The sequence below is a fragment of the Rhipicephalus microplus genome, chromosome X (assembly GCF_043290135.1).
Source record: "Rhipicephalus microplus isolate Deutch F79 chromosome X, USDA_Rmic, whole genome shotgun sequence".
Classification (NCBI taxonomy): Eukaryota; Metazoa; Arthropoda; class Arachnida; order Ixodida; family Ixodidae; genus Rhipicephalus; species Rhipicephalus microplus.
In genome coordinates, this window is record NC_134710.1 from 296,151,272 (window position 1) to 296,178,004 (window position 26,733).

General features: G+C 44.3%; 1 protein-coding gene across 1 annotated transcript; it reads right to left on the reverse strand.

Moving 5' to 3' along the window:
* Positions 1-291: 291 nt before the first annotated feature.
* LOC142776194 (cholesterol 7-desaturase nvd-like) lies at positions 292-26,703 on the reverse strand. The gene is made up of 3 exons (XM_075879407.1): positions 26,521-26,703; positions 25,391-25,995; positions 292-4,301 (listed from the first exon to the last, which is right to left on the reverse strand). The coding sequence occupies exons 1-3, from the start codon at positions 26,618-26,620 to the stop codon at positions 4,137-4,139; spliced, it is 870 nt and encodes a 289-aa protein (XP_075735522.1). The 5' UTR covers positions 26,621-26,703; the 3' UTR covers positions 292-4,136.
* Positions 26,704-26,733: the final 30 nt, after the last annotated feature.

The window sequence follows — 26,733 nt, forward strand, 5'->3', positions numbered from 1 at the left end:
CTGACACATACATTTGAATAGTTGGATTTTCAGTAATACAGATGGTTTTTACTGTCTCAACTAACCACACAACTTGTAGTAGTAACATTGGAATTGTGATATTCGAGGTATTTTTGAAAATTGCAGTTCTTTAATCAACACAAAAACATCAGGTGCATTTCACAAACATGAGTAAAACATAATGAGCACAAAATATAACGATCAAACATTTCAATTTTATTGACTTTTCGCTATGCTCTATTTCAATTGAGGGAAAATAAATATATGAAATTCGTACAATTGCCTTAAGCGTGTTATTTATACGAGCTCATGACGAGTGGCAGAAGGGCGCGCGGCCGCGAGCTTTTTTCACATACTCCGCTGTTGCGCGACGCTCGCTGCTCGATTGTCAGTGTTGCTCGTGCTACCGAGTTAGCATTTCTTACCGGCGCATGCGCCCACTCCTCGCCTCCGTCCCAGCCATCACGTACTCCACGAGCGAATTTTTCTAACTCTGGTGCTGTTGATCGCCGTGTACAGTATACGCTATAGAATTCCGTTTTGGGCTCGTGCGACGGCTGCCGGGCGAAATCAATCGCACGTGAAACAGACTTCAAACATCACTCTTTTTATAGCCGGTAGGGGTAGGCCCATAAATGTTAGCATTAGAATTTCTAAAAAACCTCTGGCGACCGTGCCTATGTGTGCTACCAGTACAGTATTGATTAGTGCATGGGGCCCACGAACTGAAAGTGAATTTCATTAGGCGGCAATAATTGCTCATACCTATAAACACTAAATGCTTCCAAAGTACTGCTTAATGAACACGTTGCAATAAATATAACTGAAAAAAACTATTACATGCAATCATTCACGGTGAATATTATTGCAAAATAAGGTGCTGAGAAGCAACGAGATCTCTATGTACGGATCATTCTGTCATGCAGTGGCATAATTCAGAACGTAGACAAGCGTGACCACTATATGAAGCGTTTTTTTTTCGAAAAGAGCCACATGCAGGAACCAAAACTAGGTTAAGTTCCTGTGGAACGTAAAGCATGCCTAAGTATCTTCAATTTTTAGAACCGTTATAATCAAAATGGGGCAATTCTTTATTCTATAACGTGAGCTCAAGAAGGCGATTTCTAATGAAACAATGAGCAAAGTACCCCAACTGTTGCAATCAAAGTGAGCCACATTCATTAAACCAGCAATGTGCCAACAAACATGATCAAAACAATCAATATGGTCCCACTCAAAATGTTTCATTTATGTCTTAGTCGTTCTTATCGTGTTTATGTTCCGAAATTAGGGTTTCTAGCGCGAGTTGGCTTTACTGAAGGAAATGACGTTTAATGACAAAACTCGATTGTAAAAAGTAAGAGGCTGACTTGCCTACTTAGTTTTGCCTCTTAGTAGTTCTTTTCGACTTTAGCGCAACAGTATCTTCTCCTCCGCTCTCTGAAACACGGTATATTTGAAATAAAATAGGCATGAAAAAAGATATTGGGCATCTATCAATGTCCTAAAGAAGGAAAAGTGGTGAAAATTGACATGACATAAAACTAACTGGAACACTTTTCAAGGCCTTCAATAGATGCCAGGAACAAGAAAACACTGACTAAAGTCTAGAATACTGCGCCTGTTGCCACGAAGGACCGCTCGCTCTTCAAGACTAGTAATCGCAATTACGCCTATGCGTCGAAGCACTTCACCGTTAGAAGCACAAGTATGATGCCAATTCTATCGCAAAATATTGCTATACCGTTTATTCGAACTGTTTGACACTAATTTTACGAGCTCATTCATGTACAAATGAAATGCTACACTCCATATGAGCCAAAGAGAAACTTTACTCTACAATACTGACGATATTTTGCTATGTAGAATAGAATTTAGCCACAATATCAATTTGTAGTATTTAAGGGAGAGGAACATACTGATAAAAAATTGTTTGAGCAGTCCCAACCTTATTTTAAGTAGAAAAAGTGCGTTTTCTCAGTTTCATTTAGAGTGCATTTGGCTCTTTTAGAAAATAAACGCCTCATATATAAACTTTGTGCAAACAAGATGCAACAAATTGAGCCAAAATAAGCATAAGATGAGGCCAATTTAGTGTTTTCTAAGAAGTTTGATGCAGGCTCCCATGATGGTGGTCCACTTCAGCAGGAGAATTTCCCTCTAGTTCGCTTGGCATTGGCATCATTACATATCATTGCTGGCGCGAAACAGTTGAATTTAATTGAACCCAATGGTTGCTAGAAGCACCTTGAGAAGTAATGGGTTTTCTGTCCAACATTTTCGGGTTTTGTGAATCTGCGGAATCGAAGCTACCGTGGCTGGTAACTACAATGGTGGCAATGTCTACGCTGATTCACTCGCTGAAGAGTAACTAATAATGGTCGCATCTTCCAATCGCTTCAGATATCATCGGCTGCATACGTGGTAAAGCCAGAAATATATTTCGTGTGGATGATGCTGCAACAATACTTCTCACATTAACAAAATGTGTCAAAAACTATGTCGTGTATGTACAGGAACTCCTTCAAGCACAGGAGAAAAGAAATAACAAAATGCTTCGTGCTTCACATTTCTTAGCAAAGCCACTATGTGTAGAAACACAAGCGCCCACGTGCCCCCATTGTTTTTGACAAATAGGAATAGAAGTGAGCAAGGGAGAGGGGTGCAGGGGGTAAGAGAGAGGGCGCTTTGGTGAAACTTGGTTCCCTCAAGAGAGAAGAAATAGTAGATGAGGAAAGATAGAGAAGTTAACCAGTCCAGTATAACTGGTTTGTTACTCTGCCCGTGAGAACAGATTGTGGGAGATCGAAAGAGGGAGAGGAAATAGACAGAGAGTACATAACACTGCACACACACAAACACGCTGTCAGTCACAGTCCATGACTTTGGCGTGGTACGCGACGTCACTGTCAAAGCCGCTTGACCACGTTCGTTTTTCTCAAATACTTCAATAATTCCTTAATCGCCTTCAGCTGTGAGGTCCTCTGTCGACAATATGCAAGAATAAATTCAACAGACATTTGTATACTGTCAAGGTGAGATAGAACAGGCAGCAGTGACTACCTTTGAACATTTGAGACCAGACAATCACAAAGTATGTGGCGTAGCATCTCCTCAATGACAGGCATCGCAGAGAGCGTTGCCGGCCATTTCATTGCGGAAAGAATACAACTTAGTGAATGCCACACCTAACAATAAACTATAAACCAGAGTAGCCTCTTCAGCGGAGTCGAGTTGGCATTGGCAGAGTGTGATGTTGGGTGAGTTGCTGTATAGCTTAATAAAAGATTTGTGAGGTAACTGATACAAGCAGGGACAAAAGAAGGCGACAAGATAGGGCGCCAGGATAGTTGGCATATATAACAACATCGCTTGGTTCCCTCAATATGCACGCCCATAGAAATAAAGACAACTCTTGCTGTGAACCATGGCAACTGAACAATAAGGCCCACTGAGTGCCCTGGGAAAAAATCCACGTAGTTGCAACCACCGAGGTGACCGGCTGCAGTGTACTTTGGCAATACCATTAAAAATGGTTATTTAGCACGAAGAATCTCATGCCAGATGATGTATTAGGGCATACGCCATGTTCTACAATTGCCATCACTAAAACTTGTGGAAGGGCAGTGCATTACGTTGATAGAAAAATAAAAAAAGAAAACCACACAGTCTTGCGAAAAGGTGGTCATTTGCTGCTCAGGTATAGAATGACCGGTCACAAGTTCAGGCTCAGTTCACCAAGTGCACCTCTTGCGTGCTGTCGTGGCAGAAAGACATCCACTGCGCGTGAGCTGCCTCCCTTCGTTTTCATGGTATGCACAGTCCTGACCGAGTCACATCCACTGAAATGGCGACACACCGAGCAGTCGTTGATTGATTGATTTGTGGGGTTTAACGTCCCAAAACCACCATATGATTATGAGAGACGCCGTAGTGGAGGGCTCCGGAAATTTCGACCACCTGGGGTTCTTTAAAGTGCACCCAAATCTGAGCACACGGGCCTACAACATTTCCGCCTCCATCGGAAATGCAGCCGCCGCAGCCGGGAATCGAACCCGCGACCTGCGGGTCAGCAGCCGAGTACCTTAGCCACTAGACCACCGCGGCGGAGCACCGAGCAGTTGTTGTCAGCCCGATCACCACTGTAGGGTCTTGTCCCGAACGTCTTTCCAAGAAGGGCTGTTGGGGCTGTAGAACTGGGCGAACCACTTTCGGAAGGCCAAGATTGTTCTATCTTCCTTTACCAAAGCCGGGTTCTTCATGTAGGACTTATGGTTCCACACGAAGATGTCCCTCTCGAACTGCAAATGTAAGGGAGAAGCAACTGAGTTATTGCAGCGTCAGAGAATTGCTTGTTGTACGAGCTGGTACATAGTTACACTCGAAGAAAGCATCTCATACGTGCAAACAAAAAAAAAAATGATAGGAAGAAAGTAGACACCGTGACACAAAGGTGACTTACTAGCAGATTGAGTTTTTCAATTAAAAAAAAAACACTTTCCCCCCAAGTTCATTCACAATATGTGCAAACGAATCCTTGGAAACCAGTGTGCTAATCGAATCAGCGCAAGTTATCCCTGTTCGAGACTTTCCCATTTTAATTGGTCAAGAACAAAGTTAAAGCGCTTACACAGTTTTCGGGGCTAAGTTTTTAATTGTGGTATGATTTCATCAAGACACCGCGGGAAGGAAGAGATATTGTTCAGTGAAGAAATACTTCTTTTCCGGCGTAGATATTTTCAGGTAGCGTTCGTTATTTTACCTCCAAGTTTTCCTAAAGAAATAATTCGTAACTAGAGCCGCTTTGGCGGCAGCTTCTTGCGACATGAATGGCCGCTTTTTGGGCTCTATCAAGACTCGAAAAGAGCTTGATGAGTGTAACGAGCATCTTAAAGAGAGCATTTGCACACGGTGGTGACCATAGGAAGACTGGTTTATTGATACAAGCGGAACTCTAGCGTGCAGCGTTGCCAGGCGTTTCTCAAGGTGGCGCAAAGTGTTGTCCTGTTGACTGCCCGTTGCATTCTCCTCTCTTTGAAGGCGAAATACACAAAATGCATTGAGAACACAAAAAACACTGGACGCTAGTTCCACTTTGCATCCTTCTTTCTTTGAAGGCGAAACGCACAGAATGCATTATGAATGCCACTTGGCAACAGTCGACTTTCCTAGGCTCTTCCACACTGCAGAAATCCGTGAGTGTAGGCCAGGCGAAATGGTGGTGTTTGGAGTCTGGTAGATCGTCGGCATAAATCCTCGGTGCTAGGCGAGCTTGCTAAAACTGCCGGTGGTCTGCCTTGTGTAGCTTGCCGGGGTTTTGGCCCATGTGATATGACTTCAGCTGTAGCTGACTCGGAAGTGTCGTCGCTGTCATTAGCGTTGTAACGGGGGAGTCGATAGAACGCGTCTGGCGTTTTGCGGAGGTGTTATCTATTTCGACGGAACATCCGACCATATTCTGTCAGAACGGTGTACGACCTTGGAACTACGATATCTTGGACTTGCGCCTTTATTTGCCATTTACCACTGTTGAAAACAAGGACGACATCTCCCTTCTGCAGTGGAGCCAGCAATCTTCTCGCGGTCTTTGCTTGAACATGTTTTCGCACGAGAATTGGGGGTGATGTTGAGAAATCTGGAAGCAGCGTTCTGAGGCTTCGTCCCATAGACAGTTCTGCTGGCGACCAGCCATCCTCAAGAGTGCACACTCTATAGTTCTGAAGGCCCAAATAAAAATCTTCTTTACTTTTCTAGGTCTTGGCCAAAATTCGCTTCACCACTTGCACACCCTTCTCGGCGACTCGATTAGATCAGAGAAAATGTGGACTTGAAGTAGTATGCTTGAAGTCAAAACTAGCCACAAAAATCTTTGAACTGTTTTAACGCAAACTGAGGGCCACCATTGATGCGAAATTGCCGTGGCAACCCGTGTCTTGCGAATATCTGACGTAGTTTCGGAATGATGGCTGTTGCTGAGGTCTCCTTTAGTTGTTAGACCTCAGGAAAATTGGAATGACGTTGTAGACAACCAAACAATTCTTTCCAGCACGTTGAAAAATATCTGCACACACTCTAGCCTACGGCAAGTCTGGGACGGTGCGCTGGAGACAGGCTCGGCAGGTTGCCAATAAGCAAACTTCCTGCAGACGTCACACCTGTCAATAAGATAGACAATATCTTCTGCAACTCCTGGCCAGTATAACAATTTACGTGCTTTCGATTTGCATTTACCTAAACGGAGGTGACCTTAGTGCACTAGTTGCAGCATCTCTGTGCTCATGCTTGCAGGTATCACAACTTTGGTTCTCTTTACAAGTATGCCATTGACAACTGAAAGCGCTGCTGTGAAGGGCTTTATCGAACCCTACACAGGAATGGAGGGCTGCAAACTAGAGATCACGTTTTGAAGCGTTGCATCACTAGCCGTTACTGCCTGCCGACGGGAAAGGGAGGCTGGGAAAACACTTGCGGTAAGGACACCCACAGCATGAACGTCAATATCTTGTGCCCTTGTCTGGGAGTTCCTGAGATGGAATTCTTGAAAAAGTATCAGCAACAACTAGTTTGCAATCTGGAACGTACTGCAAATCATATTCATATTTCAGCAGCCGCAGAAACAGGCACTGCAGACATGGAGACATGCCACCTATTTCTTTCTTTGAAGTAGCCAATAATGGGCTGTGATCAGTTTCAATAGCAATGTGTCTTCCAATCACATAATCATGAAATTTTCCCACCCGAACGTTATGCACAATGCCTTCTTTTCTATTTGAACGTACCATCGCTAAGTTTCGATAAATGCTCGGGACGCGTAGCCTGCGGGACGCCAATCACGTTCATGTTGCTAAAGAAGGACCGCTCCGAGTGCAAACGCGGACGCGTCCGTCGACAGTTTTGTGGGAAGGTCGAAGTTAAAAACGGCCATAACTGGCGTCCTTGTCAGCATCAATTTGAGCTGCTTCCATTCACGCTCGTGATTTTGCGTCCCCTCGAAAACTGTATAGTTTTTTTTTCAAGCTGCGCAATGCCTCAGTTTAGGCTGAGAACAGCGGCAAGCATTTCCCGAAATATTTCACAGCTCCAAAGAAATGCTGAACGTATTTCTTAGTCTTTGGCGTAGGCTTATTTAGTATATACTTTTTCAGGTGGGGATTAGGCTCAATACATTTGGAGCTAATTTTATCACCCAAGAAAGTGATTTCAGTTTGTCCAAAAATGCACTTTTCTGCATTCATAGTAAGGCCCTCCACCTGTGCCCTTGCTAGCGCTTTGTGCAGTGGTTCATCATGTTCTTTTTCGCTAGAACTCCACACAATCACATCGTCAGTATAGAGGCGCGTTTCAGGGAGGTCATGGAATATCTGGCTCGTGGTTCGCTGGAAAACTTCGGGTGCAGATGGTATACCAAACGGCAACCTGAGATACCGAGAACGTCCGAACGGGGAACTGAATGTGCAGATTTCTGAACTCTTTTTATCTACAGCAATCTGATGGAAACCGCTGTTTGCATCAAGTCTACTGAAATACTTCGCTTGTGCTAGCTCACCTTCGATTTCTTCGCGTCAAGGCAACTGAAAGTGCTCTCTTTTCACTGCCCTATTAATTGCTCGCGGGTCCATGCAAACTCTTATGTCTCCCTTTTTCTTCCTTGCAATAACCAAGAGACTTACCCAATCTGATGGTTCTTCCACTTTCTCGATGATGTTCGCCGCACACATTCGGTCGAGCTCTTTCTTGAGTGGGCTTTCTGAGTGCGCAAAGCACACGCCGCGTTTGCTGTACCACAGATACCGCGTGTTCCCGAAGCACCATTTTGTACTCTCGCTGCGTCCTTGCTATTCTAGTGAATAACCTCGGGTACGTCTTCTTCAGCTTTGAGTATCCGTCGCTGTCGTCCACCGCGTTGACCCTGTAGACGAGACCAAGTTTTTCGCTAGCCTCGAGGCCAAAGATGGCTTGCTTCTTCTTTACGATAAAAAACTTGAGCAGCACACGTTGCTGGTCCAACTGCACAGCGAGGCGAACCTTCCCGCAGTGTGGTATTTTGTCACCCCCATAATGACGCAAGACGCTCCTTGTGGGGCATACGGCTGCTGCTTGGTACTGAGTCTGTTGAACAGTGAACACGGCGGTAAGCTAGCCTGTGCTCCGGTATCTACCTTCAGCTGCACCTCTTTTCCTTCAATGCTCGTTGTTACAGTCGAATCAGGACTTTCACGGCCATGCTTGCTTTCTGTCGTCCTAATCTCCAGAACGTCGAAGTCCCCGTCGCTCTCGGTTCCATTGACCACGTCAACAGCTGCTCGCTTGTACATACAGCAGGCGGCGAAGTGATTGGGCTTCATGCAATTGTTGCATATCTTTCCGTACGCCGGACACTTTATTGGCACGTGCGACAAGTTGCAGTACCAACATTTTTTTCTCCCCTTTTTAACAGGCATTCTTGAGACTTGTTCAATCTTGGTTCTTTCCACCCACGCCTGTTTTTGCGAATCAGCAAGTTTCTCAGCTTTGCAGTATTGGACTGCTGTGAAGAGGGTCAGATTCTTTTTTCGAATACGTTTCTCACGCAGGTAAGCACTAGATATTCCATAGACAATTTGGTCCCTCAGCATGAAGTTCTGTAAATCGCCGAAGTTGCACGTTTTTTTATTTTAGCTGCAAGTCCCAAAAGAACTGTTAAAATGATTCTCTATGGGCCTGACGACACGAGCGAAACACATAGCGTCCATAGGTGTCGTTACACTTGGGCAAGCAGTATGCTTCGAACGCTTTAACTAAAGCGTTGTAGTCTTTAGTTTCCCCCGGCGTCAGAATCAGGATATTCGAACACTTCAATTCCATCTCGACCCGCAGCGTGCAAAAAAATTGCAGCTTTCTGCTCTTTACTGCGTGGTTTGACGGGCTGCGTTGCTATGAGGTACAGCTCGATGCGTTGCTTGAATATTTTCCAGGACGCCGCTGCGTTGTCACCCAGTTGCAGTGGCTCGGGTGGGCGTAGTTCAGTCATGATGGCACCCCACTTCTGGCACCATGTTACGAACGTCTTAAAGAGGACATCTGCACACGGTGGTGGCCATAGGAAGACTGGTTCATTGATACAAGTGGAACGCTAGCGTGCAGCGTTGCCAAGCGTTGCTCAAGGTGGCGCACAGTGTTGTGCTGTTGGCTGCCCGTTGCAATTACTTTCTGGACAAATATTTATTTATTTATTTATTTATTTATTTATTTGTAATATTTCAGACAAACTGCCAATCCCATCGGGAATTTTCGCAGGAAGAGCATACATAGAATAAAAATATGCAAGAGTTCATTTCGCAGCTAAAAATTCGGTGTATAAAGAAGAAAGTTGCACGTAAAACTTAACAAACACACTTGGAAAGTAAAAAAAAATGCATTCATACAAAAGTTACTAAGCACGCAGCATGAAAATTAAATTATAATACTAGAACAATGGCATACATACGTAATTTGTGAATTGCTCTTTCAGGATGAAAATGATATCATTGCATGAAGTACAAATGGTAAGGTTAGTACTATATGCTGTAGGACTGTGTGCTCAGATATGGGTGCACATTGAATAACTCCAGGTGGCCGAAATTTCCGGAGCCCTCCTCTACGGCGTCTTTCATAATCATATGGTGGTTTAGGGACATTAAACCACACATATCAATCAACCAATCAATCGATCGATGAAAAAAATTACAATAAATATATAGAAAGGAAACGCAGTATAGCCTGTGATATATATATATATATATATATATATAAATATATAAATATATATATATATATATAAATATATATATATATATATATATATATATATATATATAAAGTGGGAGTAATAATTCAATGGGCCAGTTAGTCTTCGTGAAGGTAGTATGGGATATGGCACAACGGGAGCGTTGTCAACAAGGATAAATATATTTATTTCCCAACAGTTTCGGGAGGGGTCCTCCCTTCATCAGGGGATGAGTTATACTAACATGAACTTCCAAACTTCGTTGCTGCCGCATCCCTCTCGCCTTGAAAGATGTTTGCGAGAGGGAGAGAGAACTAAAAAAAGAAACAAAGAAAAAAGAGAAGAAAAAAGACGAAAAGAAAAAAAGGAAAAAAGAAAAAAAAAAGAAAGAGAAGAACCACTGTCAACACTGAGAACGAAACCAAATGTCCCTGTATGTCCACATGCGGTTCTTATCCCGTGCTGGTCAGTTCTCGACGTGTGTCGGGCCACCCAAGATTGTCGCCGCGGTGGCGGGAGGGTTCCGTGATGGCGTGCGTAAAGAAAGGGTTTCCCCTTAATGGGTCAGTTGGCTCTTTACCTTTCATCTTCGTCCGTTTCCCTTCAATGGTCATCAAGTGGTAGGCGAACAGAAACACTTTGTATGTGCATGTGAAAAAAGAAAAAAAAGAAGAAAAAAAAACCAAGAAAGGACAGTGTACACGTATGAGTCCGTCCGAAAAAACAAGCATGGTCTCCAGCTATCAATCTTTGTCAACAATTTCCTCCTGGCTTACTTCTCGGAGGCAGGAGAGTCTTCCGTGGTCCTCGCTGATGCCGGCGACTAATGTTCGAAATTTGAAAATAAAATATGCCTTACGCTGTTCGTGCTCGCGTCTGTTTGAGAAACCGGAATGCAAAAGAGTTACGCTGATATTTTCAAAACTGTGGTTTGGCAGGCGCAGATGTCTAGATAAAGGTAGCTTCGGCAGTGAAGTGGCGTGGTACCGGTGATTATTGAACCGCAGCCGAAATGGCGTGTCTGTTTCATTTAAAGATTCAATGAATTTGAACTGTACCAAGACCTTGATAACTTTGCGCGCAATCTCCGCCTCCGTGAATACTTTCATGATCGCAAGGACTGTACGGACGAGAATAGATTGATCCGTGGTGACAAATCATTGTGTCCAGGTGAGCACAGGGACAAACACTTCGATATGTATATATCAGCGGTTCAAAAAGATATCATCAGAGCGTATGAAAAAAATCGGCCATCTTGAAGCAACATATCAAAGTCAGAACGAAAGGCACTCGATGAACTACGAAAAAAATACTGAAATTACCATCAAACCGGCTGATAAAGGGGGCTGCATAGTAATTCTAAACACGTCGGACTACTTAAAGGAAGGGGAACGACAACTATCAGACACAAAATTCTACAAAGAACTTCCAACGGACCCTACTCCCGAATTTCAAAGGGAGATAAAAGTAACCCTAAATAATTTCCGCCGGGACGAGAAAATTACCGGCGAAATGTTAAAAGCAATGTTACCGGCCCATTCTGTTCCCGGTCAATTCTATTTGCTCCCCAAAATACACAAGGCAGGCAATCCGGGACGTCCGATAGTATCCAGTAACAGCACATCAACAGAAAATATATCAGAATTCGTCAATTCATTAATAAAAATTACCCCCCAAATTTTCCCCATTACCCAAAGGACACAAATCACTTCATCTGCGAAACTTCAAGTCTCGACATCCCAGGCGGTAGTTTTCTGGTGACTATGGACGTCTGCTCACTGTACACCAACATACCCCACCATGACGGAATATCGGCTATGGTTTCTGAATATGTAAAATCTGACTCATCAACGAGTGTAAGTGGCGAGGTACTGTTTACACTTTTTGAACTTGTACTAAATTATAACCATTTTGAGTTCAATGACAAGCATTTCCTTCAGGTCAGTGGCACTGCAATGGGCACGAAAATGACCCCAAACTTTATGGCTTCACTTGAAATCCCATTCATTGAGCGACGCACCTTGAAACCTTTCTACTACAGAAGATACTTAGACGTTATTTTTATGATATGAAACCACGATGAGGAAAGTCTTTTCCGCTTCACAGAAGATTTTAACAAGTGCCACCCGTCAATTAAATTACCGCACAAAATTTTCAAAGCTAGCATTAACTTCTTGGACGTCACTGTCACGGTCAAAAATGACCACTTGTCAACAAACCTTTACAAAAAGCCTACACACCGTCAAATGTACCTACATTTCAGCAGCAGGCACCCAAAGCATTTCAAAACGGGTATTCCATATTCTCAGGCCTACCGGTACCAAAGAATATGCATGGAATATGCATGGGGGGCATGCCACCGCATCGAACGCGATCATGAAAATGCCCTTCCTGATGCAGGTTGTTCTACTCGGGTTCATCTCGACTACATCCTGCGTTTTCCGGCTGCCCGAAAGTCCTCCCGGATTACCTCCTGCTTACCTCACCAACAAGCCGCCACTTTTGTTCACCGACGAGAACGAAAAATATCAAGCCGAACCGAATCCGCCACCTTCAGTCGCCGACCACTTCATCGCCTGGCAACTTCGAACATCTACTAGCGCCGCAGCCCTACAAAAGCCGCCTTCGCCTGGATGCCAGTTGGGGCATGCCACCGCATCGAACGCGATCATGAAAATGCCCTTCCTAATGCAGGTCAGTTACTTGCAACACGCTAATTCCTTTCGATCAAGTGATTCCTTTCTACTTGCGGTGTCGTGCCCCCCTGACATCTTTGATTGCTGGCGTAGGTGGCGTAGATCATTGTGTCAATCATTGTGTTCTTTCGCCGTGAATGCCCATTTAGTATGCCTTCTGCTCATGCTCGCGGGAGACATTGAATCAAACCCTGGCCCTTCCCCCACACTTGAAAGTATTGCTGAAGCCATCGCTCGCGTTGAAAAATCGCAAGACACAGTGCTCTCTGAATTGGCCCTTATCCGAGCAACACAATCAAACATGGAAGGCTTGGTCGATCGCCTCTCCTCCCGTGTTGACGCTCTTGAGCAAATTAACGCAGCCCGTGCCGCTGATCCCACTACCGTGAATGGTAATACCCTATCTAACCTTTCTTCCAGCATTAAAACGCTAGCCGAAAAATGCGATGACTCAGAGAATCGCCTCCGCCGGTGCAACCTGATATTTTTTTGAAATACCGGACGTCATTAACGAAACATGGGTCGAATCAGAATCGCGTATAATCTCGTTTTGCACCGAAAAACTTGAAGTTCCAATTACTTCCGTAGATATTGAAAGAGCACACAGACTAGGCCGCTTTTAAGCTAATAAAAACCGCCCGATTATAGTCACCCTGTCCAGATTTAAAGATAAGGTTAGAATGCTTTCCGCTGGCCCGAAACTGAAGGACTCGTTATTCTCTGTACGCGAGGATTATTCAGCGCGTGTAAGATTGGCAAGGAAGAAGCTTTTCTTGTATGCGCAGGAAAGCAAATTCGTGTCCTTCAAAATCCGTTTCGACAAGCTTATCGTTGACAAAAAGCCTTTCGTTTATGATGCTGAATCAGACAGAGTTATAGAACTGAAAGCATAGCGTTCACTGTGTGCTTTCAGGGTTCCGTCCTCCCCTCCTTTTGAGTCCATTCCAACTAGAATCGCTCCTCCAGTCTATCAAACTACATCTATCCTGCTTACGAATATCCGTAGCTATATGCCCAAAAAGGAAGCTGTGCAAACTCTCCTTGAGGACACCAGCACCGACATCGCAATCCTAACTGAGTCAATGCTAACCCTTGATATTCACTACAATGAATTACGTCACAGCAACACCCATTTCACGTCTCACAGACTTGATAGGAACAGACGCAGAGGGGGTGGTATTTTAGTTTTCGTGAAAGACAGCCTACCCTCCCAAACTGTGACAATCAGTACGAATTTTGAAATTCTTTGCGTTGAAATAATCCTTCCCACGTGCAAAAACATTCTTATAGCCTGTTACCGCGCACCCGACTGCGACCACTCTTTCACAGATGACCTTCAAAATGTTCTTTTTGATCTGACATCCCGGTTTCCTCACGCAAACTTCTTGCTTTGCGGGGACTTTAATTACCCTAATATTGACTGGGACAACTTGTGGGCTAATTCATGACAATCCAGAGATTTCCTCGAACTGTGTCTTCTTTTTAACTTATCACAATCAGTCACAATGCCAACTCGTGGCACAACCACTCTTGATCTTGTTCTTGTCTCCAACCCAGATTTAATTCAGTCAGTGTCATGCATTCCCGGTCTGAGTGACCATAATGTTGTATTGTTTTCATTGTCCATTGCCTTACCTTCGCGAAGACCTTCGAAAAAATTAATACGCGACTTTAACAACGCCAACTTCTCGACGATTACCTCAGAACTTAATACATTTTTGGTCTCCTTCACCCTGTTTGCTTCTACCCGAACAGTTGACCAAAACTGGTTATTGTTCAAGCGGAAATTATTAACCCTTATCGATAACCACGTCCCCCTTATTCGTGTTCCAGGCGATGCTCAGCGACCCTGGTATTCTAATCACCTAAAGAAACTATCTCAAAAGAAAAAGCGTCTTTTTCGCGATGCTAAAAACTTTGAGTCAATATCAAAATGGAACAGATATTTCGCATGCCTTCGTGAATACACTCACTTGTTGAAGCACTCCAAAAAGAAATTTTTTCATGATGACTTGCTTAACATTGCCCGAACTAATCCAAAGAAGTTTGCGAAACTTCTCAACCCTAAAAATAACACGCACAATATATCCTTAACCAACTCCGATGGTTCTCACGTTCCTCTCCCACAGCGGGCGGACGTTATGAATACTTACTTCACTTCAGCCTTCACTTCTGAACCACTTCATAGTATTCCAGTCATGCCGAGATCTAATTTTTCACAAATGCCGCCCATTGACATTACCTCCGAAGGCATCAGCAATCTGATAAGGAAATTAAAAATATCCAGCTCCCCTGGACCTGACAATATTCCTGCCAAAGTTTTAAAGACTACTAATAGCATTTCTAGCAAATTTTTGAGATAATTTTTAAACAGTCCATTTCTGAAGGTTTCATCCCAGATGATTGGAAACTTGGGAAGGTTGTACCAGTTTTCAAGACTGGCAAGCGATCTGACCCATCTAACTATCGCCCCATTTCACTAACGTGCATCGCTTGCAAACTTATGGAACACATAATATATTCACATGTTGCTCGTCACCTCGATGATCACTCTTTCTTTTTTTCATAAGCAGCATGGTTTTCGTTCAGGGCTCTCATGCGAAACTCAACTTTTTGAATTTACGACTGATCTTCATCTCAACCTTGATTCGTCATTTCAGACTGATGTTATTTTTGTCGACTTTTCAAAAGCCTTCGATCTCGTCCCTCACCCACGACTAATCAACAAACTTTCTTCACTTTCCCTCGATCCCCTGACCTTATCATAGATTAAGTGCTTCCTAACCCACCGGTCCCAATTCACTGTTATCGGTGGTGCCCATTCTGATACTACTCCAGTAATCTCTGGCGTCCCTCAGGGCTCGGTTCTTGGCCCGCTCCTCTTTTTAATCTACGTAAATGACCTTCCTTCCGGCATTTCATCAACGGTTCGGCTTTTTGCTGACGATTGCGTCCTCTACCGTCGTATATCAACTCCCGAAGATCAGCTAATACTACAGCAAGATTTACACATCATTGATAACTGGTTCACCCAGTGGATAATGAGGCCGAATACTTCCAAATGTAAGTTCATGCCTGTCTCACGAAAACACACTAACGTCATCCACCCGTACTCAATAAACTCAACAGTGTTATCCCAAGTGGATTCTTACCGATACCTGGGCGTTGTAATTACAAGCAGACTAACCTGGACCGAGCATATTACCAAACTAGCTGCCGATGCCTCAAAAACTCTTGGCTATCTTAGGAGATCATTGTCATTATCACCTGCAAGCCTTCGCAAATTGGCCTTTGAAACTTTTGTTCGTACTAAAATGGAATACTCATCTGCAATTTGAAGCCCTCATCAGATATACCTTATTAACATTCTTGCATCCGTCCAAAATCGTGCCGCCAGATTCATCTCCGCAAATTACGACAAACGAGCAAGCATCAGTCAAATCAAATCATCTCCCGGTCTCCCTGTTTTGTCAGCTCGACGCAAAATTTCACGTCTCTGTCTCTTTCACAAACTTTACTACAGCTTTCCTCACCTACATGGCTCACTTTTACTTCCGCCTGTCCAAACATCTCGTCGCCTATTTAATTCTCTGAGTATCCAACGTCTGTTTGGTTCTACTAACGCTTTTAATAAATCATTTCTTCCTACGGCTATCGATGAGTGGAACGGTTTGACGGATGCTATTGTTAGCGAAAAAGTTGCTTTTAAATTTAGAGATTTATTACTAGCTACCCTTGACTCTTAATCGCTGTTTGTCTTTCTTTGTTGTTTGTTCTCTGCCACCTGTATATTTTGGACCGCGAATTGACTGTTGAATATTTCGTTTGACATGCTCTGTTTTCTTTTTGTTTTTTTGTTGCTACCTGTATCTTTTAGTAATTCAAAAACTGTAACCATGAACTGCATTTTCATTGAAATTTGTACTTGGATTGTTCCCCCCCTTATGTAATGCCCCGAGAAAGGCCCTTAAGGGTAAAATAAATGATGATGATGATGATGGATATGCGGGAATTTGACACACGCAGAACACCTAAAGCATTCCTTATTGAAACGAAATTATCCGGAAGACGTTATTGACAATGCCATACTACGTGCTTGCAACGTGAACAGGAATGATATAATTAAGGGACCAAACAGAGTATCTAAAACGACTTCCCAAACGAATCTTGTACTAACTTACTCCTCATCAGCGCCACGAATCAAGAACATACTTTCCCGCCATTTCAACACAATCAGCCAAAGCAAACGACTAACTTCTATTTTCGCGAAGCCACCTCACGTGGTGAACCGCAGGGATGAAAATCTGAAGGACATTCTTGTCAGAGCAAAAGCAAACACCCCCAAAATTCAATCAGGGTGCCATCCCTGCGGAAAAGCGAGATGCAAGTTATGCCCACAGATGGTCGCAACTCGTGAATCCAAAGCGAACTTCTCGGATTTCAAATTCTGCCTAACCGAAAGCCTTAATTGTGACTCCAGTAACGTAATCTACATGCTACATTGCAACATCTGCGGACAAGAATATATCGGCCAAACAGACACGCCATTTTGGCTGCGGTTCAATAATCACCGGTACCACACCACTGCCGAAGCTACCTTTATCTAGACATCTGCGCCTGCCAAACCACAGTTTTGAAAATATCAGCGTAACTCTTTTGCAGTCCGGTTTCTCAAACAGACACGCGCGCGAACAGCGTGAGGCATATTTTATTTTCAAATTTTGAAAATTAGTAGCCGGCATCAGCGAGGACCAAGGAAGACTCTCCCACCTCCGAGAAGTAAGCCAGGAGGAAATTGGTGACAAAGATTGATAGCTGGACACCATGCTTGTTTTTTCTGACTGACTCGTACGTGTACACTGTCCTTTCTTGTTTTTTGTTTTGTTTCTTCTCTTTTTTTTTCTTTTTTTTCTTTTTTTTCTTTTTTTCACATGCACGTACAAAGTGTTTCTGTTCGCCTATCACTTGATGACCATTGAAGGGAAACGGACGAAGATGAATGGTAAAGAGGCGACCGACCCATTAAGGGGAAACCCTTTCCTACACACGCCGTCACGGACCCTTCCCGCCACCGCGGCGACAATCTTGGGTGGCCCGACACACGTGGAGAACTGCTCAGCACGGGATAAGAACCGGGTGTGGACGTACACGGACATTTGGTTTTGTTCTCAGTGTTGACAGTGGTTCTTCCTCTTTTTTTACTTTCTTTCTTTTTTTACTTTTTCCTTTTTTTTCGTCTTTTTTCTTCTCTTTTTTCTTTCTTTCTTTCTTTTTTTAGTTCTCTCTCACTCTCGAAAACATCTTTCAAGGCAAGAGGAACGCGGCAGCAACAAAGTTTGGAAGTTCATCTTAGTATAACTCATCCCCTGATGAAGGGAGGACCCCTCCCGAAACTGTTCGGAAATAACTATATTTATCCTTGTTGACAACGATTTCGTTGTGCCATTACCTATATATATATATATATATATATATATATATATATATATATATATATATATATATATATATATATATATATATATATATATATATATATATATATATATATATATGTATGTATGTATGTATATATAAGGGAAAGAAGTGTATACCTAAGGGCTCATTTTTCCATGTTTTAACACAATATTAATGAGATCTAACAGACAGTAATGCCAAGGAATGTACAGGGGAAGTTATTAGAACCAATGGAATGTAAATAAGAAGAAAGAAAAGTGGATGAAAAATAACCAGCCGTGTATATATATATATATATATATATATATATATATATATATATATATATATATATATATATATATATATATATATATATATATATATATATAATGTGAAGGGCATAGGAATTGAAAAGAGGAGAGGGTAAATTTTTTAACATAACCATGCATAGTACTACATTAAAGCAAGGGTGGGCATGGAACTGGGGGTGAGGAGAAAGGAAAGGAGGAGGAAGAAGTTTAGGGTAAGACAAACAACTATGCTGTTTCCCTATAGTATTCGCACCAGAAGTGCATAGCTGCCCCTGCGTCTTCGACAATGCAGATTTTTGGTTAAAAAATCCATGACAAGGATGCCTGTGCTGTATTCACATGACAGATCTAAGTCAAAGAGGAAATGCCCCCCTCCCCTTAAAATTCACAAAGTATACCCTATAAGGAGACGAAGAGATGACCGCCTTCGTATATCTATAGCTCGGTGCTAGAGCATCAGACTTGTTATTTGAAGGTCAAAGGCTCGGTTCCTACCGGTGACCAGTTATCTTTTCGTCCACTTTTCTTTCTTCCCACTTGCAATAAACTTACTTCACATCACAGCCCCTATAGTTTATTTGACATAATTCTCTGTTAGTTCTCATTAATGGTGCGCCAAACAAAAAATGCAAGCCCTTAAATTTACACTTCTATCCTGTCTACTAAAGTTACCGTGAAAATAATTGATAAAAGTATAATAAATAAATAGGTTACTATGAGCTTCAGGACAGATGATTATATGACAAGTTGTAGGAGGCCTATATTTATGATACACCCAATTTAATTTTGAGTATTGATTTCGAACCCCGGATGTTCTTTAACGTGCCCCTTCTAATCACATGGGTCGCATCCCTAACCCATGAAATGCCGCCATCGTGGTCAGGAAACTGGCCGTGCGACCTCAAGCTCAGCTGCGTATGGATGGCAAGTGGGATGAATCGCCGCTTTCCAACGCAATTTACTGCCACTACGCACCTTCATTACATGTTCATTCTAAAGCCGTTAAATGTTTCTCTTAAACGTAAGCTGCGAAAATTGCCTCCTCTCCCGACCCTATATCACACGCAGCTGACGCCTGCCGCCATGCTCTTCCCAATTTAGATGATTTACAAAGCCAGGTAAGTTAAGGTATAATAATTAGCCTCGCAACTTTCAGAGGACAATATTTTTCTCCTGATAATCTTGCGTAAATAATTAGCGGGGGACACCGGCACTTGGTTGCTACACCTGAAAAAGAAAACAATCAGGCCGAACTCAAAAACTAAACTGCAGAAACAAGCAGGAAGTCGACAGAGTGCATCGAAAAATCATGAGCATGTTGCACGTGCCATTTGCGAATATCTTAAACAAGATTCCACTCGTGCCCGGGAGACGCTATATGCTTACGTCAAACGTTAACGTCATCGGGGGTTTGGTGAACGCAGCACTGTGAACTATAAAAATGAAAACGCTGCATGACCACGCTAAGCACTACCTCAGTTTTGACAATAGTGCAGCTGCATTCGGTTTCACAACTGCGGAGCTCTTTAGTAAATCATTCCTTGTTCACTCTGTACCAAAAAACTATGATCATAAACGGCTATGTGCCACTGAAATAGGGTAAACTACACTAGTCAACTCGAGTACACTACAAATGAAGGAGGCAACAGTTAGCAAGAGGAATTGTCGCGGTTTACCAGAAAAACATGAACACCATAAACGTGAGGTGCCACAGAAATTTAGCACTACACACAACTTCGACTAACAAAGAAGAAGGCAACGCTAAGCACAACAAATGACCATGAAATGTCAGTGGCTAGCCGAAGATCCAAAGTACGCATGCGTACTTGGGATACGTGAGAACACGGCAGAGGCGGTCGTGAGATGACCCCGAAATGACAGAAAGCCTATGCCAACGACGACGTGCCTGTGTCGAGTGTGTGACTGTCTGTGGTATTAACTTAAAATTTTCTGCGCTGAGAATCAACATATAGAGGCACTCTAGCATCACCTAGCTAGGCATATAGCAAAGACCCAGAATCAACCTAGAAACAATATGTATCACCTATCTAGGGCCTAGAAACAGTTACAAGCAACCCTATTATTATTCAAAATAGTCCAATTTCATTGTTTTACGGCTCGCGTGGGTTAGTGGAAGCTTCGCCAATTTTTTAATGCGAAATACTTTTTGAGGATCAAAAGACTCATCGAGCTAGCCGTTTATGTTTTCGCTTGAGCTAAATAGCGCTCATCTCACAACTTCTGAAACTTGCATACAAGACAGGAGTATATATGTCGTAGACACTTAGAAGATTAATGCATTAATAACATGACACGCCTTCCGCGTATGAACAAACACTTTCCCTCCAGTCACGCGTGGGGTACATCGGTATACAACGGCTCGTGAAATGCACGTATGCGCAACAAGCAATTGACAGCCCAAAGTAACCCAGGAATCACCAGAATAAAGTTTGGAAATGTTAAAGCGACAGCACTGAGAAAATCGTGTCGCTGAAAATTCGGTGACAAGTGCTTCGGCGATGTCAGTGAGCGAGTAAATAGAGCAAATGATTCATTGATGTGTGGGGTTTAATGTCCCAATACTACGTTACTATTATGAGGGACACCGTAGTGGAAGACTCCGCAAATTTGGACCACCCAGGGGTTTTTTTTACTGTCCACCCAAATCAGAGCACATGGGCCTTCAGAATTTTCGCCCCCATCGAAAATGCAGCATTCGCAACCGTGATTCGATTCCGCGACGTGCGGGTCAGCAGCCGAGTACCTTAGCCACTAGACCACTGTGGCGAGGATTAGAGCGAATGAAAACCACTACTCGAGCTAGAATGGAACTTAGGCAATCTGCGTTGTCATCACGTATCTTTGCGATAGTATTTACATCGACACTTTCGGCTGAATTGCGCCGCCGGCGTCGGCGTAAGCGTCAAAGCCGGCAAGAAAAAAAAACAAAATAAAAATGGCAGTGGCTTAGCTCAGCTATGCAAGGATATACGTAGCGTTAACAAAGGTTCAGCTGACTATTCTTGGCTTTCAAGATATCATGATTACAGCTGTTCCAATTACGCACACATTGTATACGTATTATGTGGCACATGTATATTTATTTTGCCGGGCAACTACTTCGGGATCCGCTGATTTAAGCTTCTCCGCTCTACTGCACCATTGAGCAGCATTTGCACTCTCCTTCTCCATGGCTATACCACAGTGGCAAACGCCAGTCAGAGGCGCTATCAAGCGGCACCAGCGCAGTGTCAGATGACGACTGCACAGGGAAGGCGCGCGCGTCGGCGTCCATCTGTCTACCATGGCTATATGACGGCCCTCCACTGGAAAGCGCACACCGGCGGCGGCGAGTCGCGCGTGGCCGCGGCCGAGTGCCTGACACCACTGATCGTCTGCACAGCGCATCGAATTGCGCGCACACCAGCGGCGGCGAGTCGCGCGCGGCCGCGGCCGAGTGCGAGGGAGGTGCCGGCTCCGGGGCGTGATACCACTGATCGTCTGCGCAGCGCATCGAATTGCGCGCACACTGGTGGCGAGTTGAGCGCGGCGGTGGCGGAGTATCATTGCGCATGCGCAGACCAGTGCCACGCGAAATTGGCTCGGTGAGGCCAGTGTAGCTAACGCTACAAAAAAGTCTCCGGCGCGCGTTTTCGAACGTGAAACCTCCGCGTCGTGAATGCGCGGCGTTAACCACTGAGCCACCGAGGGGTACATCATTCAACCTTCAAGCGGCAAGCTATTTATGTCTACCACTTACCGCTGTTGGCGGGAATCTTGGGGGGGAGGGGGCATTTGTATTTTCAGCATTATCAGCAAGATGCCACAAAAAGCGCGAGGCGGCTTTCATCTCTCACGCGTACTTTGGCCCGCGGAAAGGACGAAAATGGACGATCTCTTGCACGGCCTTATCTCCCAGTGGGGAGGATTATACGTCGTGGCTGACGTTGGGCTTGCACTGGAACGATTCTGTTGTAGTTACGAAGCGCACAAAGGTTCCTGAAATCGTGGCAAAGCCTCCGTTTGCGAGAAGGGCACGCTTTTCACACACAGCGATGTAACAACTGAGACGCTTATTCGCGTTCATATATACATGTGAGTACGTTTTGTGCGTCATTTGTGCGTGAGAACCACGGGTAACGTTTCAATCAGCTTGCCATTTTGCGCGTGACCTTCCAATTTGTTGCTATCACGTTCGTTGCTTCACCTTTGCGGCAAAGATGTGACTTTTTTACCACAAAAACGTCAGTGCTCGGAATATCTTCGGAACAGGATCATGTATAGGTGTCATGCCGTCGAATTGTTATTTATAGCGGCCGGTTTCGCTATCAAACTCTGCAAGAATGTAATCACCCTAACATATGTACTCCTTTGACCCCGCACGTTATAGTTAAAGGTTGCACGACTCCGAGGATTATGCCGACGAGTGCTGCTGATGAAGTGAACTTGTTTGAATAAAAGTGGCACCTGTAGTCCATTGTGAGCACGATAGTTTTATCGGACATTAAGCAATCATTTAGGATACAGTGTATTAAAAGTTCCAGGGAAGCTCACGATATGTTTACTCGAAATACGCAAAGATTTTGGTTCTCCTGGTAACCCTTAGCTAAAAAAAAACTTGATCGGTGACCTGTAAATACTTCGTATGAAATGACAATGCGTAGGACCTGTCTGCATTAGTTTGCTCTGCTGTCCCCCTTATTGGAAAGGTATACCAGGCAGCAATCACACGCACAAACTTTATGTCAATAGTTCTCAGCCATGATTATTCGTGGGCCCCTTGGGAACCTGTGAAAGTGATGATGAACCCTTTGCAATGAGAGAAGTCGTAAAGTTACACATCGTGCAACATGAAATAGGTGCCTTTTATTTCTCCCTGACAATGAATGGTCCAACTAATGTGCCGTGCCATTTCAATCTCAGCAGCTTAGCAATAAGTTATGTGGTCTGTAGCCACATTCAACCAAAGTATGTATGCTTAGAAAAACTACGCCTGCGTGCATATGTCGCAAAAAACAGAAACGAAGGCATTACAGCCCTCTCAAAAAGGGCAAAACTGACTAAGTTAGCTCCGCCGCAACGCAAAAATGTTATTTCGTCAAGCATAGCAAAGATCAGAAAGGGCTACTGTTATGGCGCATAACATGCCTCCAGAAACCAATTTGAACGCAAAAACTTTGGTCTGTTTGTCTGTCTGTCTGTTGATTCAGCCAATCGGCCAAAGTTTAAGCATTTGCTGAACGTCCAGCCATCTTGAGCTGGTGGATGCGTTCATACTTGTAAACATTCTCATAAAAAAGTAAACGTTACGCATATCTTAGACGCAACAATAATACGTAAGCATTACGTTGTGTATTCCTTTACTAGATTCTAAAGACCCTAGTAATTCTAAAGACCCTAGTGTTTTTTAGGCTGCGCTGAAAATGCGATGCTATGTATGATGAGCATGCGGTGCTATGCATGATAAAAATGTGACGCTATGCACAAAAAAGACTATGTGAACATGCGTGGCCTAGTCAGCAGGAGCTGCGTAAATTGGCACTGGGCCCTTCCAGTAGAAATGAGGCCTTAACGTGCTAACACTATTGGATAGTAAAATGCCCTTAATAATCTTGCTATACAGATATTTTCTCGAAAGAAGTTATTGGAAGTTTCTATACATAGCACCTTGAGACTGTGAAAAAAAAACTTGTGGCGCATTTTGTTGGCCGCTCCAATATTCTGTCTCGGAGTCTCCGGATGTCGAGGCAGCTCTCAATCAGAGCTCGAGAGGCAGCGTACCAATCAATACACCAGAGAACTCGGAGGAGCGCGTCTAGCGACTCCGTGCAGCCAGTGTGGGAAGCCGCCACGTAAACATTCCTGCGCTACATCGACAAATGGCCCCGATCTGTTAAGTGGCCATCTCCAACATGCCTGCACGCAGCGACAGCCTTCTGCGCTGCGCACATAAATCTGGCAATAATCGCCATCGTCGTCGTCCAAGCTGCTAGCTTCAAGGCATACGTCAGCGAGCTGCTGTAACAGCATTGACGTTTCTTTCGCCTTTGACATGGTGGAGCTGCGGCTATGTAGATGTGAACTCGCCCGATGTATACGCTCATGAAAGCCATGAACAACACACTTTTATGAAGTATTATGCGTCCAGCGATGTCCCCATCCGAAATGGGCACTTCCGCAGTCTACTTGTGCTTCCGGCCAGATCGCGTCACGCTCTAACTTTGAAGTCATAGTGGCTGGGACCACTCCGAGTTGGAGTTCTACGCTTCGAAAGAACCAATTGACGGTTGTCCGAATGCTCAAATTCTACTCACCAAACATGCGGCCAGTTTGCAGAGCGCTCCCAAGCGCTCGTAAACTCCCAAGCAAATACTTATTCTGTAAAGTACAAAAAACAACAAAAAAGAAAACAAACACACGAAACTTGCCTTTTCGGCTTTGTGAAAGTGGATGCTCAGCGCGGCTGTTGAAAGCCACAACCACGGAGGCCTAAATGCAAATGTTAGGTAGTACTACATGCATACACAAGTTTTCCAATTCAGCAGCAAGATACCTTTTTGCCGCATTCTCCGCCTCATGATACACGCAACTTTGACTAGGACATAGAACCCACACAGAATCTTTTTTTAAAGAAACAGTACCATCAATGGTCTCATTATCAATATAAAATTTAGAAATTGAAGCCTGCTTCACGTCCACCGTGAATCTGCCCTGTAGCTTTCGATATCCGGAATTGTCCCACGCTCACTATCCCTTTCCGCGAGTTAGAATGACATCCCGCAAAAAGCCGATCAACTAGAGGCTAAATAATTCTCTATAAAATAGCCATTTTTATGAAAGGCTGTTGCGCTTGACCACAGGCAACCACCTTGCCTCTTTCTCGGGAACTAGGAGTCTTACATAACGCGTTTGTCCCACTACATAAAGGAGGGCATATGACATCCTAACTCATGGTGCTGAGCGTGCAGCATCTGCAAAGCAAACATTGAAAAAGATAACAAGAGATCAGTAAGTCACTGTCATGCTAATGTCACCCACGGTGTCTAGAAAAACCAGGGTGACCTACATGAAGGTATAAACAGCACTAAAACGTGCATGGCTTATGAAGATTGTGAGGATTCCTCGAAGTGACAACGTATGAGATGGACCAGCACCTTCTGGTGATGAAAGCTTACAAGCTCAGGTTGCTGTGCACTCACCATGCCTCTGGAGGCCCAAATGATGATCCAGAAGACTATCCGTGGCATTGTGCGATCGGGAAAGTAACGGTGCACTGCGCGCACGTGGAAGGGCTTCATAGGGGTCAACGAGAGCACGTAGCCGATATTGCCGAAGGCAGTGCGCATACTGGTCACGACAAGCGCTGGCCCGATCTGGGTGACGGTAAAGCTGTACTCGTTCACTCGAGACATCCAGCGAAATGGTGACGATGTGCGGCACACCACGTTCACCTGCGCCGTGTGATCCCGCGGCTCCCAGTTGGTCTGCCAGTTGTGGCGGAACAGACTACCACGTACAGTCTTCTCGGCCTGCTCAAAGAAGTGTTCACCCGTAGCGAGCATCGAAGGACCATGCAGGAAGTCAAAGTGCGCTACGTCAGCTGCATTCTCGGCTAGTTCCTGGATGTGACACGAGATGTGATTCTCACCACGCCACCGTAGCGACCCGCTGCAATCGATAGAGGCTACCTCAGGTACGTCTCCAATGTGCCAAGACGGTGGCTGTGACTCAGCGTGGTACCATACGAATAGTAGGCCCAAGATCTCGTCTGTAGTCCACTTCTTGATCCGGACGAAATCGGGCACTGTAAGCAGATAGCGAATACCGAACTTCAGTTATAAACACACACATTTGGTGGCTGTGGTTGCATCATTATTGAAGAAGCACACAATGTTGCCTCTTTGCCTGCCCGCTTGATTAATTTAGAGGGATGATAACAATACAAACCTATAAACAAAAAAGTCTAAGCCCAAGATCTCAGTTTGCATACGTTCACTACTTCCCTAATAAACACACTGCCTCAACCAATATATTCAGGAATTTCACGTGCCGGAACCACCATCTGATTACAGGGCATGTTGCATTGCAAAGTTCCGGTAATCTCAAACACTCAGTTTCTTAATGTGCACCCAATATGATTGCAAGGGCCTGTAGCCATTTGCCTTCCTCAAGAATTCAACTTCGGCAACAGGAATCGAACCTTTCTTTTTCGGCTCAGCAGCTGAGCACCGCCACCACTTAACCACTGCTGCGGCTCACTCCGGCAGGTGAATGCACCACCTTTTTTATATATACTACGATAGTTACTTTGCTATATGTCAGTGCACACCTTTGGATGCGTAGGGTACGTGTGTGCAGACTCCGTTATCACCCTGGAACCTCCAACCGTGGAAGGGGCACTCGATGCAGTCTCCTATTACTCTGCCCATCACTCCAAGGTGAGCACCCAGGTGAGGGCAGTAGGCGTCCAGCACATGCGCTACGCCATCCTCGGTGCGGAATGCAACAAGGTCCTCTCCTATGCGAAAGAGAGAGAGAGAGA

Excerpts from the sequence above, each read along its gene's own strand:
- LOC142776194 (XM_075879407.1), bottom strand. The coding sequence starts at position 26,620 with ATGGGCAGAGTAATAGGAGACTGCATCGAGTGCCCCTTCCACGGTTGG. Across the intron at positions 25,996-26,520 it reads CGTACCCTACGCATCCAAAG|TGCCCGATTTCGTCCGGATC; the intron begins GTGTGCACTGAC and ends ATCTGCTTACAG. Across the intron at positions 4,302-25,390 it reads TTTGGGCCTCCAGAGGCATG|TTCGAGAGGGACATCTTCGT; the intron begins GTGAGTGCACAG and ends TTACATTTGCAG.